The sequence below is a fragment of the Sinocyclocheilus anshuiensis genome, unplaced genomic scaffold (assembly GCF_001515605.1).
Source record: "Sinocyclocheilus anshuiensis isolate Anshui unplaced genomic scaffold, SAMN03320099.WGS_v1.1 scaffold454, whole genome shotgun sequence".
Taxonomy (NCBI): Eukaryota; Metazoa; Chordata; class Actinopteri; order Cypriniformes; family Cyprinidae; genus Sinocyclocheilus; species Sinocyclocheilus anshuiensis.
Window position 1 is genome coordinate 1553827 of NW_015548217.1, and position 16181 is coordinate 1570007.

General features: G+C 34.5%; 1 protein-coding gene across 3 annotated transcripts in view; it reads left to right on the forward strand.

Moving 5' to 3' along the window:
• LOC107653992 (uncharacterized) overlaps positions 1–16181 on the forward strand; it is a 52438-nt gene that overhangs the window by 17277 nt on the left and 18980 nt on the right. For all 3 annotated transcript variants that reach the window (XM_016440852.1, XM_016440851.1, XM_016440853.1), the window contains exons 17-32: positions 192–392; positions 1038–1158; positions 1872–2058; positions 2134–2281; positions 3486–3660; positions 4759–4936; positions 5659–5785; positions 6519–6638; positions 8217–8358; positions 8990–9102; positions 9313–9466; positions 11123–11371; positions 11459–11650; positions 13227–13405; positions 14957–15143; positions 15994–16136. In XM_016440852.1, coding sequence (XP_016296338.1) covers positions 192–392; positions 1038–1158; positions 1872–2058; positions 2134–2281; positions 3486–3660; positions 4759–4936; positions 5659–5785; positions 6519–6638; positions 8217–8358; positions 8990–9102; positions 9313–9466; positions 11123–11371; positions 11459–11650; positions 13227–13405; positions 14957–15143; positions 15994–16136 — 2616 coding nt within the window. The remainder of the gene's footprint in view (positions 1–191; positions 393–1037; positions 1159–1871; positions 2059–2133; positions 2282–3485; positions 3661–4758; positions 4937–5658; positions 5786–6518; positions 6639–8216; positions 8359–8989; positions 9103–9312; positions 9467–11122; positions 11372–11458; positions 11651–13226; positions 13406–14956; positions 15144–15993; positions 16137–16181) is intronic.

The following is a 16181-nucleotide window of genomic DNA, read 5'->3' on the forward strand; positions in this document are numbered from 1 at the left end:
TATATATGTGTATATATAAAAAAAATATATATACACGTTTTTTTTAGTATTAATATTGGTCATTATATCACAATCATTATATCAGGCCATTATAAACACCCATATTGGCAGAGCACTAATGATGATCTGATTCTGTAGTCCGCATTGGGATGTGTGTTTTATGCTTTGGCGATTCTGATGACGCTGTGCAGGTGTTTTTGGAGCCGCTGTCTAAAGTGCTCGGTCAGACCAGATCGAAAACACTGCTGCTGGACGCTGCATGTTCACACACACGCTACCTGAACAAACTGCATCAGATGGGGCTCCTGCTGGGAATCACCGAATGGAGGAGCCACTTCAACGACAAAGTGCTTCTGCCAGCTCCTCCTCAACTGCCTTCAGAGATCAAGAAGGTTTGGATGCCCTTCTAGTCTGTTTGAGCACAACAGTGTTTCCAACTGGATTTTGAAAGCACCAAAATTGGGCTTAATGATGAGCATTTTAACTTTTGGCACCTTTACCAATGCATGCTTTTAAACGTTTCCAAAAGGATACGATATACAGTAACAGTCTTCTCATCTCATTTCAACAACAAATAATCTAAATAAAACTTATATTGAGAAATGACAAAGGAGAAGGTTTTCTTTCAGAATAAAAGTTTGATTGTCAACAATGCTTGAAAAATTTAAAATGAAGGCGTCCATAAATATCAGTATTGTAATTTTACAGTTACATTAATGTAAAATAAAATATAATATTATTCTTAATAAATACTCCTTTTAAAATAATTTTTACAGTGAGACAATACAGTACTAATATTTCAAATGTAGCTTTTATTAATTTTAATATTTTAATTAGTGGTAAATAATATATTGTTATTATTTATTTTTCATAGCCATATATATATATATATATATATATATACTTTTTTCCCTGCATCATGCAGACCTAATTTCAAGTCATAAATGATATTCTTCAGACAACGCAGAAGCAATGCAACACAACTATATATGTTCATATTTATAGTTTGTTTATCAAACACCTTGCAATCTGTGCAGTTTGTGGTGGAGGACTCCATGAGTGACATGTCTTCAGTGTTGAGTCAGAATGAGATGGATAATGAGGAGGAAACAGAGCTCAGCACTTCCTCCAGCAGCCCCAGAAGAGACCATCAGCAGGGTGAGACTGCCCACTTTTTGATGTTTTTGTCTTTTCTTGTGCATGATTGTTTTATTACACTTTGACATTCAGTTAATTATAATGTTTGTAATATTTCATAAATGGTGTGATGAAGTCACATGATAAACCTGGAGCTGTTAAATCAAAAGTTAAATCAAGTCTGAATGTCTGTTGTTTAATTCTTAGGTTCAGTAAGAGAATAGAAAGTGGTCATGATTTTGGTGCAAAAAAAACAGTAAAATTGAAATAAAAGTGTTTAAAATGTGTAGAAAAAAATGTCTGAAAACTAACTCAAAGAACAATAAAAATAGTGATTAAAAATGTATGGAAAAATATGGTATGAATTAAAATAAAACAAAGAAAAAGGATAAAGATGTGTAGAAGAATATGGGTTAAAAATAAAATTAAAAAGCTAAAGTGATAAAAATGTGTAGAAAAGTGCGGCTTGAAATAAAACAATAAAAATAGAGATAAAATGTTTAGAAAAATATGGCTTAAAAATGTAATAAAGCAATAAAAAAATTCAATGATAAAAATGTTGAAAATTGTGTCGTGAAATAAAAATAGTGATAAAAACGGGTAGAAAAATGTGGGATAATGACATGAAAGAACAGAAAATAAATAATGCTAAAATGTGTAAAAAATATGGCTTAAAAATGAAATAAAATAATAAAATAAGCACTGTATTCTGAAAGCATTGTTTCTTCTTTTAGACGATGATGGTGATGATGATGATGATGATGATGAAGAGGAGCAGATGTACGAGCTGGTGTCTGAACACATTGAAGAGACCGACAGCAGTGAGGACGAGGACAGAGAAAACTCGACGACTGCTGATCATCCAGATGAAGAAGTGAACGCCGAGCTGGATCAGCACCGAGCCGTCATAGAGGACATCAGGTTCATTCAGCCCTTAGTTTACACACTCTTTCAGAATTTAGCTGGGTGCTAATGCTGTTGCTGCTGATGCTGTAGGAAAACGGAGTTCGGCATCGGCGTGGAGCTGAACGAGGAAGGTCAGAACCTGATGAGGAAGCAGCAGGCGAGACTGGGCCGCAGTCTGGAGCGGCTCTCCACTGAACTCTACAGCAAAGACACACACTTCGTGCTGGAGCTCATTCAGGTGAGCAGCAACCTTTGAAAAATTCTTAGCGGATCATTCAAATCTGCTGTTGCCATGTTTAGGTAAGAAACAGGTTGTCTAGTGTTGTTTTTGGCGGCCTGTTTTAATTTTAGTTTTAGTCTAGTGATGTTGATGTCTATGGTAGCGATCAAAATAGAGCAAATCACCTTTTGAACTGGCGCTTTAAGTAATGTTTGTTTCGATTACAGCGTTTCGTCACTAGGTGTCAACAAGTGAAAACATTTATTTGTCGCAGAATCATTCATTCAAGAGATTCGTTCATGAACGCTGATTCATCCAGTAATGAAACAAGTGATGTATTTATGAGTGAGTCGTTGAATCATTCATTCAAACCACTTTTTCATCATTTTAAAATAAAAAATTGGTACATATATATATTAGGGCTGTAAGTTTAAAGCGTTAACGTAATTAATTAGTTATGAAAAAATAACCCGATTAAAATATTTTAACGCAGTTAATGCACTAATAAACTGAGCCGTTTACTTAATTCCGAAATGAATCAGCCATTTGAACGAATCGAATGAATGACTAACTCATAAAGACATTTACCGCCACCTGCTGGCAGTTTTATTTTCTCATTTAGAGTATTATTGAATATTTTTTTAAAAAAGGGAAAAAAAAAACTTTAAAGGGATAATTCACCCAAAAAACTTAAATTATGTCATCATTTACTCAAACCTGAATGACTTGCTTTCTTTTGTGGAACATAAAAGAAGGCATTTTGCACATATACAGTATATATTTTGAAAATATTTACATGTATATATTTGCATTTATGTAATTTATATTTATTTATAAATATATTTAAAATATAAACAACATATTTCTCTTAAATATATATGTGCATGTGTGTGTATTTATATATACATAATAAATATACACAGCACACACACATACCTAATAAAATACACAGTACACACATAACGTAAACAAAAACTTTTATTTTGGATGCGACTAATTGCGATTAGTCGTTTGACAGCACTAATATTTATATAAATGCCTAATAATTCATTCAAAACACTTTTAAATAGACTGCAGCAATTAATATGTTGTCACACACATTATTTTGTTTAGTTCAGAGTCGTGGGAGAATCGTGATCTCTATTTGAGATGTAAAAAATCGTGATTCTCAGTTTATCCAGAATCGTGCAGCGCTTACTGAAGCTGATGTTTGTGTGTGCAGAACGCTGATGATAACTGCTATCCTGACGGCCGAGAGCAGCCGGCGCTGGCCTTTGTGGTGGAGAAGGACTGCATCACCATCCTGAACAACGAGTGTGGGTTTGAGGAGAACAACGTCCGTGCTATCTGTGACGTGGGCCGGAGCACCAAAGGAAAACACAAATATGGCTACATCGGTACTTTAATTATGTGCTGTTTTGTTATCCATGTGTGGTTGTGCTAAAATGCCTTGGGAACTATTTTGTCCAAAGCCTGTTTCGTTCACATTCCACAAACCACAGTCGAAGTGCGTTTGCGGTAGGGCTGCACAAAATATCGAAATAAAATCACAAATGTACAGATTATGATCTGCATATCACGAGTTTAATATTTCAAGAAGTTACAAAGTAATAAAAATAACAGAATAGACTGGCACATGACTGTTAATTCAGTGCGTATCAGTGTTATGTTAGTATTAATTATATTATAGTTTTAAAAATAGTTTTTTATTTTTTCTATTTTCATTTTAAAGGTTTAGTAATTTTGTTGCATGTTTTTGTATTTTGTTTTCCATTTTTTTAATTAATTATTATTATTTTAGTTAGTTGTTTTTGTACATTTAGTTAAACTAAATGCAAATGAGAAATGTTGTCTTGTCAGCTAGCTGAAAACTAGCTTATTATTAATTTTTTATATTTAATTTGTTTCAGTAAAAGTACAATTATTATTTTTTTTTTATGGTTTTAGTTTTAGTTATAACTATAATAACCCTGGTGCTTATGTGCCGATGATTGTATTAATTGGCTAAAGATCATGAAACAATCATGTATGTTAGTCAGTTTTTAAACACATTTATATATCAATTAAATTGCACACTTTAATATCATGTAGCCCCAATTTGTAAACACTGTCCTAATATCAGTACTGAAAGACTGTTATTATTGTTACCTAAAATGTAAAAAAAAAAAATAAAAACTATAAGTGAAATAAAAGCTATATAGACATTAATATATATATATATATATATATATAAATTATAAAATTGTCAAAAACACTACTATATAACTAAAATGGAAATGGAAAATATAAAAGGTAATTCAAAATATTAATGAAAACTATAATAGTATATTTTTTGTGCTTTATCAGCACGCTAACAGTCTGTCATAGTGATTGATGCATGTATTAATGAAATAAGAGTCCCTCCTTTTGAAATCAGCTGACCAGAAGAGACCGATCTAAATGAACAATGTCTGTGGTGTTTTACACACAACCCTGCACTTTGTTTTGTTATACAGGTCAAAAGGGCATTGGCTTTAAATCAGTTTTTAAAGTCACCGACTGTCCTGAGATCCACTCCAATGGTTTCCACATCCGATTTGACAAGAACAGCGGCCCCATGGGATACATCCTGCCTCACTGGGTCGAGCAGGAGCGGCCAGGGAGCGCTGGCGCCAGAGAGATTGCAGAGCAGAGGTTAAACAAACCCACAAGATTCATAGACAGGGCTTAGCCTAAACCAGGATTAGCCCATAGTTCAATTGGGACATTTAAGTAATTTTTATAAACATGCCTTAGAAAAAAGCATTACTGGTGTGCATCTTAAGACAAAACAAAGGCACTGACATGTTTTAAGATCAGTCAGTGCACGTTTCTTTCAGTTGAAACCGCTCAGATTTACATTTTAGTCTAGGACTAGGCTTAAGCCTTGTCTGTGAAACCGAGGGCCAGAAAATGTGTCTAACACTTTTACTGTCCACATTACATCTACTTTCTCTAGTAATAACTGTAAATTATGCATAATTACTTGCAACTAACCCTAAACCGACCTCCAAATAGTAAGTACATGTAGTTAATTAATATTGCTCAGTACTTAAATGTATAATTACACTGTAACAAGGACACCATAAAACAGTGCAACTTAAAAAAAACGTTCTAATTTTCAATATATTTTAATGTATTTATTTGTTTAATTAATTAAATTATGTAATTTTTTAATGTATTTAATATTTACTTAATTTTTAATATTATTAAAATATTTTTTATTTTATTTGTATTATTTTATTTAGGAATTTTATTTTATGTTGGCTGTTTTGGTTTGCAACCTGCTTAAAGCTACTAAAGTTCAGACATCACAGTTGCCTTTTTGTTTGCGTTGTTGTTATGAAACGGCTCTTTGGTGTCTATTTTTATTCTAGATGGGCTACAAAGATCCACCTGCCCCTGCGCTCCGAGAGCTACCAGACTAAAAACCTCTTCCATGACGTTCATCCCTCTCTCCTGCTCTTCCTCCATCGCCTTCGCTCCATCACCATCTTTAATGAGGTGAAGACCTGCTTCATGCATCACCACCCCAAAACAGCTCCTCCTATTAACCCTAGAAAGCCTGCTGTATTATATTTGAAACTGTTAAAGCTGTCACACACAATCTACTCCATGCCTTCTGTCGTCTGATTGATATTTTAAAGCTTTTTATCAAGTAAAAGCTCTTTTAGTGTAATTGTACTTAGTCCAGCTTCAGCTGCTGCTTCATGTGTCTTTTCTCTGGCAAATCTTTACTGATTTTTATCAGGTAAACGTCAGAATAACTGTAGTAATATTTTTGCAGATGAACACTTACTGGACTGAAGCAGCTCAGCTTTACTTGATTCTCCATCAATAACTTTTTAGAAAAATCAGTGCGTCTCAAATCTGGAACATTTATTTGTTCATCTCTCAATCATCATTGGATTGCATTATGTTTTGATCATTTAAATCTCATCTTACTAGACATATTATTGGAGATATAGAGTACTGACTGATTTATATAATTTCACCTAAGTATCTGCTATACTATTATAAAGATCTTATTGATTCACAAGCATCAGAATTTAATCATATAAATATCAGCATCTGCACCAAATTGCATATTTGTGCTCAATATGAGTTTCTGAATAAAACTGAGCTCAATATATCACAGCCAAAAAAGCCTGATGCATCAATGATATTTTGTCCATGTTTTGTTTGTATTTTGACTATTATTTCATATGTCAGACTTTACAAGTGCTTTAATCTTCAGGCTGAGAAGCGTTTGGTGTCGATGACGCGCCGTGATCTGAGCCATAACATCCTGGAAGTGGCACACACTGGTGGAGAAGAGCGTTGGCTAGTGATCAAGAGAATGCTTTATCCTAAAAAGGCAAGTGTTGCGCACATTTATTTCCTCATGTATGGGGAAATGCACTAAATCTAAGGGTAGAAGCGAGCCTTGCTTCTGTATTGTTTACCTGTGTCCTTGTCCCAGTTTTACCATCTTTTAATTGGCCTCTGTTCGGTTCTCATGACATGGCGTCTTATAAGACGCTGCTTTAATGTGTTTGGGGACGTTATGCAAGTGTTCTGTGCTTTATACCTCTGGGGAACGAAGTGTTTTTCGCTCTCGTCTCATTCAAACTGATTAGTAAAGTGCAGTTTGTTCCCTTTGTTCTCAGAAGCAGCAGAGATTCACTGCACTTTCTGTCCGTCTCCTTTATGAAATTTATTTTACCTCTAGTTTTAGTACTTTGTTGACTTGAGACATACTTTGTAAGACACAGAAATGCATTTTAAAGGCTAGTACACACTAAAACAACTAACTGCAACTGTTGAGATATTTTAAAACGTTGATCAAAAGTGACAGTAAAGACATTAATAATGTTAAAAAAGATTTCTATTTCAGTTAAACGCTGTTCTTTTGAACTTTCTATTCATCTGTGAATCCTGAAAAACAAAATGTGTCATGGTTTTCACAGAAATATTCAACAGCACAACTGTTTTAACATTAATATTAATCAGAAATGTGTCTTGAACAGCAAATGTGCATATTAGAATGATTTCTGAATGTGACACTGTGGACTGGAGTAATGAAGCTGAAAATTCAGCTTTGATCACAGGAATAAATTATGTTTTACTATATATTCACATAGAAAACCACTATTTTAAATTGTAATAATATTTAAAATTTTTTACTGTATTTTTGATCAAATACATGCAGCTTTGTAAAGCAGAAGAGACTTCTTTCAACAAATCTTACAAAAAAATAAAAAATCTTACAGACCCCAAACTCTGTTTTTTTTTTAATTCATTTTTTTAATTTATAAATTAGAGGAAATTAATTACATTTTTCCCTGTTTTATACATGTAAGTTATATTTGTCGTCCTAGAATGATCACTTAATAACCTTAATAACAACCTTGCTAAATGTAATTCAGAATCTCTAAATTAATATCTATTTTTTTGTACTCTACATTATAATGATGTGATGCTTAAATTTAGAGATGCTCTTGAAGCACTTAATGATTCATTTTAATAAATATATATATACAGGTGCATCTCAAAAAAATAGAATATAATGGAAAAGTTCTTTATTTTTTGTAATTTAATTTAAAAAGCAAACTTCTTTTATATTCTAGATTCATTGCACACAAACTGAAATATTTTTCTTTTCAAAGTCTTCTTTTTTTTTAATTAAATTACAAAAAATAAAGAACTTTTCCGTGTACATTTATTTATTTATTTCATCCAAGGCCTAATTTATAAAAAAAAAAAATATTTTTATTTAGCCAAAATAGTATAGTTGCATTCCTATATTATATATAATTATAGAAAAAGTTATATAACAGGATGTTTCAGCATGTTTTTTTTTTTTTTTTTTAAATCTTGATGTCTCTAGTTTCTACCTTGACATTGACACATGATTCACTGCTTGTCTTCAGCATGTGTCTGTGTTTCTGAGTAGATTAAAGAAGACGTGGAGTCGACAGAATTGGCTCTGGCGTTCCAGCTCAGTGGCTCGTCTCCCTGTGATGTGAAGCCTCAGAAACAGCCTGTCTTTGCCTTTCTTCCACTTCGCAGCTTCGGTTTCCGTTTCATCATCCAAGGTTTGACACGTGCATATGTGCATCACGGTTATCCGTCTACCTGATGTTGTCATGTTTATTGAGTGTCACATCAGTCACACATTAGGTAATTGCTAAGTTAGTGTAGTTTAACTTGAAGTAATAAAATAACTAAATCAACTAAAACTAATAACCAGTGTTATTTTGGTGTCATTCGTATTATTTATAGTTTTTATCGTATTATGGTTCATATTTTGAATTATATATATATATATGTGTGTGTGGTTTTTGCCATTTTAATTAGTTATCTCTTTTAATATTTATATAGTTTTTATTAGGTTTAATGTTGAAATCAAGCTGAAATCAAATACATTTGTTTTTATTTTATTTAGTTTCATGTTAAATTTGTTAAGTACTTAACATTTATGGTTTTGTCTTTAGTTCTAGTTTTAGATTTAGTTAGGGTTTAGTTAATGATAATAACCCTGACAATAAATACAAATTAATAAAAACTGTTCATATAGACATATAAAAAAAACCCTAATAAAAACTAAACAAAAAAACTAGACGACAACACACACCGAAACTTTAAATTAAATAAAAGTGCAATCAGAAAATACTGTGATATATACATACTATGATAACATTGGTCACGCTGTGTACCCCGTTGTAGGTGATTTTGACATCCCTTCCTCCAGAGAGGATGTGGACAGGGACAGTTCCTGGAACCAGTGGCTTCGCTCTGAGATCCCGCAGCTGTTTGTACACGCCATGGATGTCTTCAATGTAAGAACGGAGTGGAATATGATGTTCCTCCATTAATTTGCATGCATTTGCATTTAAACTCCAGCTTCAGATGAAGGTCAAGGCTCACAGTCTGTTTAAGGAGCTGCTTTTAGCATGAAAAAAGACAAAAAAATGGCATTGGCTTTCTTTATGCGGCATCCAAATGAACATTTCTAGCCCTAATGAACACATGCAATGTCAATCCCACAGCAACACCCAGAGTTCAGCGGGCTCGGCGGCCTCTGTTACTTCATGCAGTTCATCCCTCAACCAAGTGAGATCCTGGACTTCTTCAACCCAGTGGCCAATCAGATCATTCAGCTGCTGAAGGGCAAAGCTTCCCTTCCTGCCAAAGAGGACAGCGGTAGGTACCAGAGTTTCCTTTAACGCATAATATTTGCCCCTTGGAATTGATTTAATCGGCATTTTTTTTTACCTTTGTTAGGGTAAAATGTTACAATTACCTTATTAAATGTATGCAATGTTTTTTTTTCAAATACATACAACATTCAAATATATGACTAGTGCTTGCCGTAGCAGTTGCAGCTTGCTTCAGAAACCCTCTACCTTCCCCAGCTCCACCTGTATAGATCTGCTACAAAGTGATTCATGTACGCTATATGGGGGTTATTTCATGTATGTTATATTTGCAGCAGCAGTATTTCTTACATGCTCACAGCAGCATGTTGTGGATGTATTTTACAGTAGCAAGTCTCGGTTCTTGCTCTGCCGCAGCAGCAGCGTAGCAGATCTATTCCGCCAAGACCAAATACATTAACATTGTCATGTACATAACCATGCCAATCCCTCCGAGAGTTGTCATGATAGAAACAAGTTTAACCAAATAATTCAATCAATCAGTGCTGCTCAAAGGTGGCATTTATGTATTTACCTTCCCCAGCTCCACCTGTATAGATCTGCTACAAAGTGATTCATGTACGCTATATGGGGGTTATTTCATGTATGTTATATTTGCAGCAGCAGTATTTCTTACATGCTCACAGCAGCATGTTGTGGATGTATTTTACAGTAGCAAGTCTCGGTTCTTGCTCTGCCGCAGCAGCAGCGTAGCAGATCTATTCCGCCAAGACCAAATACATTAACATTGTCATGTACATAACCATGCCAATCCCTCCGAGAGTTGTCATGATAGAAACAAGTTTAACCAAATAATTCAATCAATCAGTGCTGCTCAAAGGTGGCATTTATGTATTTACACAACAGCTGCATAATGTAATTAGCCTGCATAAAGCATATTAATTAAAAAATTAAATTATAATAAAATTAAAAAAAAGGAACTCATTACAGGGTAGGGCTGCAATATTATGACAAAAATCATTATTGTCGATTATTGCTGTTGATATGTTGATTAATTAAATACATAAATGTGTTTGGGGAAAAAGGCACGTCACATTCTCTGCACAGACAAAACAAGCTAAGAACTGTTTATCAATTAGTTTATTGCCTTTTATGCATTAGAAAACCAAGGCTTCGCATGAGTTATTTTAATAGCATGACAAAAAACGGTTATTCAAACTGGGAATAAATTATATTCAGAGAGAAGGTTCCTATATAGAAGATTGTTTATGCCACAGGATAAAAAAAATCAGAAAAGATAATTGCGACTTTTTATATCACAATTTAGGTTTTCTCAGAATTGTAAGATATAAACTCTGAATTCTGACAAACTCTTCATTTCTCACAATTCAGACTTTTTACATCTCGCCATTGTGCTTTTTTCCCCCCTTAGAAATATGACTATGTCTCGCAGTTCTGACTTTTTTCCTCTGAATTCTGACGTTGCTTCTTGTAGTTCTGTTTTTTTTTTCTGCCATAGTTAATTACAACATTTTATCTCAAAAAAATCGACAGTTTTCATTCATTTTCACATTTAGTTTTAATCGCAACAGACGTAATAGATTTAGTTTTTGCCCTTTATATTTGTGGGGCATTTTTGTTCATTTTGCTCCAAGCTGATATTTACAGTGATTAAAGCATAAACTGATGCCTCTGTCTTTAGAGGGCCGAGTGGAGTTCAAGCAGCCTTCCCAGCTCGCCGTGTGTCAGGACCGTCTGATCCAGGACGTGATTGGAGGAGAGGATCTGTGCAGAAGCCTGAGTCTGTCTTACCTGCATCCTGCGCTGCAGTCGCGTCTCTCCGGCTCGCTGCTAACCGCGCTGGGCGTTCATCGCCTCAGAGCCGTCGAGATCATCACCGTCACCTGCGCCATGGCCAGAGAGCTCGTGCAACACGGCCGGCTCAAGACAGGTATCTTCTGCTGTGATTGTGTGCAGAAACCTGCAGGTTCTGACTGATCAGCAGTTTTATGATCGTATGTTTGTTTTTTCTGCTCAGAGCATGATCTGAAGAAGCTGGCCAGGCTGTTGGTGTGTAACTTTCGTGCGCTGGAGTCGGAGTATGAAGTTGACGCCCTGCTCCAGTCCCTCAAAGACGTTCCCATGATCCCTCTGGCCAACGGCAGTGTGGTTTCTCTGAGTTCAGAGGGAGTTTTCTTTCCTCTCAGTGATGTGTTGCAAGCTCAAACAGGTAATTCATCAGCATCTCAATATTCCAGTCCTGCAGTGGAACCTTTCATACAGTTTTCTTGACATAGGCTATGTATATCTGGTGTGACAAATTAAGGAAAAAAATAATGTCATTAAATAATAAAGGCATTTAATGCCTAATAAAGGCATTAAATGCAGCCGTCCCATCCAGACCTGTCTGTCATATTACATTGATGCGGTTGCTGATGAACATGATGCAGGATGACTATTAGAATGCAGTTTTATGAGCCTAAAATTCAATATGTGAGGGCAAAAAAAATCACCCTCTTATATTTATGTCAGTTTAGCAATGTCACACTAGCATGAGTGCTGTTTTGTCCCCAATACCTGTACCATTGCAAATGAGATATTGATTTACAACAACTGAATGAACAAGAAGTCAATATTGTTACATTATTACAATAATGTGAATATTGCCTGGTTTTGCTCAATTCCAACAATGAAAATTGTTTTTATTAATCATGTATTTATAGATAAATATTTTTGCATAAATAAGTAAATAAGATATATATACAGTATATATATTTTTACACACACGTATATATCTCAGATTGGTTCCAGCAGATACTCAAGGTTGCACTATCGGCATCTGTATCGGACATGAAAAAATGGTATCATGCCATCCTTAAACTCAATATTTCTTATAGATTAAATATATCAATAAACCATAAAGAGATAGATATTTTAGTGAAACATTCGAAATTTCAGTTCCTCCATTGAAAGTCCATGGGGAAAAAACTTTGATGCTTCAGAAAGTTGAGGAAGAGATTGTAAGAGTAATCCATATAAATGCAGCGGTTTAATAAAAGTCTTCTGAAGAGATATAAACACTCTTATATGATATTCAGATTTAATTTAGGCCTTTATTCATATATAACCATGATCAACACACATGCATAGAGCATATCAAATATGGTCAATGGAAGATCAAACATGCATGCTTGACATTCACGTTTATTTCGCTTCTGTAGAACTGGCTAATCTAAAATAATTTCTTGTTGCTTAAATGTTTATTAAGTCTTGTATTCAGTCAGCAGTTGCTTTTCATGTCTGCTATTGTATGTGGACAGATTCTCTGGAGCTGTCTGCAAAATGAACGATCCTCTTCATCTCCTGCTTATTTCCTGAACCAATACAGTGAGTCACAGGAGAGAACGCGCTCGAGCAAGTCACTACGTGCGTCACTGCAGTCAAAAAAAGGGATAGTTTTGTGAATGAAACGCCAGGTTGAGATGAATTTGTCCTCTAAAATCTTTACTTTTACCTCTAATCTCAGTTTTGAAGCAAACTCCCACACGCGCTTTCTTTTGAACGTTAATAAACGAGCCGTTTTTCTTCTATGGCTGCTGTCAGATAAGTCATAAGAGATTCGTCTGGTGAAAATATGAATTGAGTTGAATGGAAACGAGCCATGCTGACGCTGTGTGTCAGGTAGAGTCACATACATCTGCTAAAAGCAGGGAAGGGATGAATTAAACATCAGTATTGGGGCCCAGAGGGTCTGGGAAGTGGGTCACGCAGCCGCTCGTGTGCACTCATGCTTCCTGACTCTGTAGATCTGCAGGCTCTCTACCAGGACCTGAACATCGTGGAGCCGCGGCTGCTGGCGTCTCTGGATGAACTGGGAAACTCGCAGGTGCGGGAGCTGCTCCGGAGACTGAACGTCCATGAGCTGGAGCCGCAGCAGGTCCTGCAGCAGCACATCTACCCGCTGCTCAGGAGCAAAGCCTGGGAGGTCAGAGATGCTTCTCCTGGTTTTGGTGACACTTTTATCCAAAGCGCTCTTAATACATGAATGGCTGTCCAATAGTAATGTCTCTAATGGGGTTTGAACCTACACACTTTCCACTTTTTCCAACCCAAATCTTTAACCACTGAGCCAAACCAGCTCTATTTAATTAAACCATTTGCGTTTGCTTCATAAGAAAAGACCATCAGGCCTTTCTAAGTAACTCCACATCATTAGTTTGAGCTTCCAGTGGTTCACATTATGGATGCATGATATTAAAATTCTGGACTGTACTGATAAGCCAATAATTATTTTCATGGTATTATACAGTTTAAAACATTTAAGATGTATTAACTAAAATGTAAAATTCATATGCAATTTTAAAATGTAATTAATTAAAAATGTGTTCATTTAGTAATTAGTAATTTAGTAAATTAAATTAAATTTCAAATGTATAATATGTTGTCTAAATACAATACAAATAAAACACTAAAAACTGATATTAGTGATTACAATTCTGGACTACTGATAAGACGAGTATTTTCACGGTATGATACAATTTATAACAATTGAAATGTACATTTATAAGTTAAAATGTAATTAATTCAATTGCATTCATTAAAATCAAAATGTATGAATTTATTAAATACATTTAAAATGTTAACTGTTTTGTCTCATTACATTAAAAATAAACACTAAAATCAGTCGTTTTAAAAGTATTTGGGTTTCAAAACATAGCAATGGACAGTATGAAATTTGAATATGGATATTCGTTTTGAAATTTACAAAAGATTATTTTTAACGGTGCTAATGAATTATTACTTTTTTAAATATTAACTTTGAGCATTTAGACCAAGATTTATCTATTTTAATTGCATGTAAAATGTGCATATCCAATTTCTCATACATTTGAACTAATTTCAGTATTGCTTGTTCCACAGTCATATTTTAACCACGTTCATACTATTTAACTGAAATATTTAATTTATTGCAAATTTTAATTGAATTGTTTTCACAATGAACAGATTTTAAGCAAATTGAATAAATGCGTTTTGAAAATATGATTATTTAAATACAATCAAATAGATGTAACTAGTTAATAAACTAAGCCATGATTTTTTTTGAATGCAGAAATCTGATCTTTTTATTTATGTATGACTGACAAATGTCACATTAAGTTTATTGTTAAATATGTGTGTTCCAAATGGATGGAAATTTTATATGCAAACCTTATACATAAATCTTAAATTTAAATATTTTTTGAGTGTAGATGACGGCTAAATAATAAAAGTATAATATTGGCCAGTAACCAATAAGGTACAGATATATATATATATATATATCGTGCATCTGTAGTTCACATGATCTTTTCTTACAGCTCAGCTTGCTTAGTCTGTGTCTTTTAAACTGAATTACAGCCAAATTGGAATAAGATTTACACGTACTTGGGTGATTCCGCTCAGGATGTTTAAAACCGAATCAAGCGTGTGAAATGCATTGTGCTGTCATCTATTATGAATGTTCCTCATATTCTTATTTAATTCACTCTCCTTCTAGAAAAAGCCCGAGGACATCGTCATCAGCTACCTGGTGTTCATCAAACTGCACTCTCAGGATCAGGATTACAGGAGCCTCATCACAAACGTCCCTGTGCTGACTAACAAGGGCTTCCTCTGCCCCGCCGAGCACAAAATCCACTTTTCCAAAGAGTACGGCAACATCCACCTTCCCAGTGTGCTCCCCGGTAAACACAATAAAAAAACTATTCACAAAGAATTACAAAGAAAAAAAGTTAAAACATTTTTTTTGTTGGTAACACTTTATTTTAAGGTGTCCTTGTTTAACATGTTACCTGTACTTACTATTATAATAACAATAAATTATGCATAATTACATGCAAGTAACTCTAAGCCAAACCCTAACCTCAAACCTTAAAATAAAGCAGGTTTATTTATTTTAATAAATTAAAAAAAGGTTCAATAAAAACAATATTTAAGTGTAAAACATATTTTAAACTGTACATTATAGTGTTGTGATGGCTGAATTCACTTGTAGCAACTTTACAATTTTAAAGATTTTTATTTTTTATTTATTTAAAGGGGTCCTATTATGCTTTTTCACTTTTTCAACTTTAGTTGGTCTGTAATGTTGCTGTTTGAGCATAAAAAAGATCTGCAAAGTTACAAAGCTCAAAGTCCACTTCAAAAGGAGATTTTTTATTTCTAGTACACCCCCAAAACAAAATCAAGACTTAGTAAAAGAGCAGAATAGGACCCCTTTAAACAAAATAGTGTAGAGTTGTAACAATGGGATTTTAATATTTAAATGTTATAATATTGCAAACTCCAATTCTTGAAATAACTGATGACTGATTTTGCATATTTAGATGTGATATTCTGATTCAAAAAGTGCACCTACTTGAAATATCAGCATATGCAATGGAATAAAGTTCTAAGTCTGTGATTGTCCCAAATAATTGATTCACCCTTGGAAAGTCTTTTGTAGGGACTTAGAAAAGCATGAAATGTACATGAGCACGGAGCGTTATGCAATGCGACAGAGCCGTTTCATAAGCAGTTGTGTCTCTTTGGTAGGTGTGGACTGGGTGCTGCTTGACGCTTGCTATCTGAGGGCCGACCGAGACGCGAGCGGATGGAGAGACTTCTTCAGTGCGCTGGGAGTGCGAGACCTGCTCATCTTCAGGAAGGAGAAGCGCACCTTCACCGCCTCTGAGCTGGTGAGACGGCTGACGGATCTGTGTGTGTGTGTGTGTGTGTGTGTG